At 54.2% G+C, this 3,271-nt stretch overlaps 1 protein-coding gene across 1 annotated transcript; it reads right to left on the reverse strand.

The window, feature by feature from the left end:
• Positions 1 to 765: 765 nt before the first annotated feature.
• Positions 766 to 2,036, reverse strand: LOC112897434. The gene is made up of 2 exons (XM_025965726.1): positions 1,433 to 2,036; positions 766 to 1,188 (listed from the first exon to the last, which is right to left on the reverse strand). Exons 1-2 carry the CDS (start codon positions 1,847 to 1,849, stop codon positions 1,126 to 1,128), a joined length of 480 nt encoding a protein of 159 aa, XP_025821511.1. The 5' UTR covers positions 1,850 to 2,036; the 3' UTR covers positions 766 to 1,125.
• Between the last annotated feature and the right edge of the window lie 1,235 nt (positions 2,037 to 3,271).

The raw sequence follows: 3,271 nt of genomic DNA on the forward strand, positions 1-3,271 counted from the left end.
TATAGAGAAGATCTAACCCTGGGTAATATAGTAATTATTAACTTAATATTAATTGAAGGGTCAATTTTTTTTCGCGTTTTGAGCCTCCGGCCGCCCTTGTCCCTGCCGAATTGATCTGCAGGCCGTCCTCATCTAGCGCCGCCAGCTTTCGACGTCGCGCGTTCGTCCCCGCTCCTGGCCGGCCGCCGCGCGCGCCACCCTAGGTCCCCGCCACCGGCCGGCCGCCGCTGCCCTTTGCTGCGCGCGCCGCCGCGCGTCCCCGCCCCTGGCCGGCAGCCGTGGGCACCGCTGCGGGTCATCGATGCTGGCCGGGCGATGAGCGGACGACCTGTTGTCTTGATTTTTTCCGTCTGAATCCTCAAGTTCAGATGTTGTTAACTTTTGTTTTTGCTTGCACACTTGACCAAAAGCCGAACTAGTGTTTAAAGCCTTTACCGTGGTTTACACATTGTTGGTGCTGGGGACCAAAGTTATGGAGTTTGAAGCTTTCAAAAGTTTGGTCAAAGTCTGTGGAACAACACAAAAATCTAGAGTCTGAACCTCGTTGAACCTGTGCATTGGATCAAGTTTTAACCCAATTTTCCTTTTTAATCACGAATCTAATCAACCAACGTTAAATGCAAATCTTGTAGCCCTTGTTTTCTCCTTTACGTTGGTGGTGATGTGGATCAGAGACTCGAATTTTGTGTTCCGAAGTGATGAAAATTGAGGAATGTCACAGCAAGTCTGAAAACTAAGTTTCTTTATTGTGTTTTTGGACACGACTTTGAACTTGTTTGTCTCCCAATACGTGCTTCAAATCAACAAATATGAAGTACAAAATTTAGAGCTCTATCCACCCTTTACAAACCGCAGTTAAACTTTTTGATAAGACACTGTTTGAAATCGAGGGAGAAATCTAAAGAAAGTCTCAGCTTCAGGCGGCAGTTAACTCTGAAACGTGAACCAAACTCGTTGCATCGGCCGGACTTTGACTGTCCTGATCTCCAAATCCTTTGCTCGAATCACAAAACTTTAAATACAAGAATTGCAGCCCTATCATCCATCTACAGTTTCTAGTTTAACCTTTAGACGAGCATGAATATGAAATCTTGAGAAAAATCGAGTTGAACTCGTTGATCTTGCTCAGCTTGGGAGAACTGAATCGGCCTTCTTCCTGACCGGGCAGAGGGTGGACTCCTTGCTCATCTGAAACAAAATGTATAAACATTGCAATCGAAACACGTCAGGGCACCTGAACTCCATGTGTTGCAGGATAAATGAAATTTTGCAGCATTATTACTCCAGATTCAGAAAAGCAAGAGAAAGTTCATCTTCAGTGGTTGTAGTTGTTTGAAAAGAAAGAAGAAAATCGAAGTTAATGTCCATTGGCTGTGTGCATGCGGATGAGTGAAAGAAAAAGTATCGCCAAGATGAGCCTAAGTATGTGTACCTTGCTGATGTTGGGCACGACGGCCCTGACCGCGAGGATGTGGCTGTTGAGCCTGCCGCGGCGCCTCCATGTTCTTGGACATGTACTCCGTGGCCGCCGGCTGGCCATCGCCCCTGCTAGCCTCCCCCTCCTCCTCATCCTCCAATTCACCGTGCCGCCACCGCCGCCACCGAAGGCGAGCACGGAGTCGACGCGGATCTGAGGCGGCTCAGGGCGGCGAGCGTCCACCGGGGGAACCGGGCCGGCGGCGCGTGGATCCGCAGCCACGGACGACTCCCCGTCGACCGGCTTCATGGAAAGGGTCCGAGCCAAATACTCGAACCCTCCCCAGAGTCGAGCAGGGGGCGGGGCCTCGATCCGGCGGATGGATGAGTACCCGCCGGCGAGCGTGGGCTCTGGGGGACAGCCGCCTGCCATCCCTCATCCCAGTGGCGGCCGTAGGGCGAGCCACGGGCGGGGGCCGATCCGCCGCCACGGCGGCGATCGACGGGCGGGGGCCGAGCTGCTGCCACGGAGGCATCCGCTGCTCCTTCTCCTGCCAGGGGCTGCGCGTCGGGCGCGGTACGCGTCGGGCAAAGAACCTCTAGGCGCCGAGCCGAGCATTCTGCTAAGGGCTCGTGAGAACGGGGAACGGATAGAGAAGAAAAGAAAATGAAAAGAAAGAGAAAGAAAAATAATAAAAATAAAAGGGGTGATGTCAATAATTATCTTCCCCCTATTACTCTTATACTACCTAAGCTATACTATCTTATACTACTAATCAATATTTTAGTAGTGTAGAATAAATTATAACCGTCCGATGCCTTAAATGTACCACAAAAAATCCATTGTTCAGACAAATAAATTAAAAGAAGAGATCAGCCGGCCTGCACATACCGCCACAACACTAGTAACTCAAGGGTGGGTTGAAGCAAAGACCAACACCCAAACGCTCCAGCGCCGCAGATGGAGCCACAAGCGTTGCCAGCAAGCGACGCATGGAGCATCTTCCCCGCAAGATCTCCCGGAGCTTGTTGCGGCATTGGACGGGCAGGCTATGGAACCACCCCTTTCCTGCCATGGCACAAAACAGCTAGGGCAACTTGAGGATATATTTGATGAACAATCGTCATGTGTGTATTCGGTTGAGCAACATTTCTTTGGGATAGAGATGGATACTCGTAGTAAAGTGTTGAGAACAAGAAGCTTCTGCAAGGCATTGGGTACCTGTTTCAATTGGCAGATGCTGCTCAGGAGGCCCCTGCGCTATGTGCGTGCATTCGCAGTAGTACATGGTGACCGCGTACGCGGCGAACACCCGCACGGCGCTGGACACGAGCAGGTAAACCAAGTCCAGAGGCTCCCTCCACGCCGTCGTGTGCCACGGCGAGATCACGGCGGTGGCAACGCCATTGGTGAGCACCAACACCCCGGCCTGGCTAGCGTTCTCCGCCGTGAGTGCCCATGCCCGCCCGAGCGCGGCTGCGCGATGGATCCCTGGCTCGGACGGGGACACGGTGACGGCCACGGGTAGGGGACACAGCTCCGAGGCAGAGCCTGGCGAGTCCCGCGAGGAGGAGGAGGACGAGGACTAGCAGGTCGAGGAGGAGCATCGCGCGGGTGTACCTGATGAGAAGGTCGACGAGGAACACCAGCGCGGCGGCGGCGACCTGGCACGCGACGGCCGTGCTCTGGGCGTGGACGGCGGTCGCGATGACGGGGCCGGCCGTGAAGCGGCCGTCGAAAGCCTTGGTCACGAGTTACGACCTGGCGGAACGCGGGCGTGTCTCTCTCGTTGCCGTCGATGCCGCGCGTTGCGACGGCGGCGCAGGTGGTGATGGCCCCGACGACCGGGCCGAC

Source organism: Panicum hallii, chromosome 6 (genome assembly GCF_002211085.1).
Source record: "Panicum hallii strain FIL2 chromosome 6, PHallii_v3.1, whole genome shotgun sequence".
NCBI classification, from domain to species: domain Eukaryota; kingdom Viridiplantae; phylum Streptophyta; class Magnoliopsida; order Poales; family Poaceae; genus Panicum; species Panicum hallii.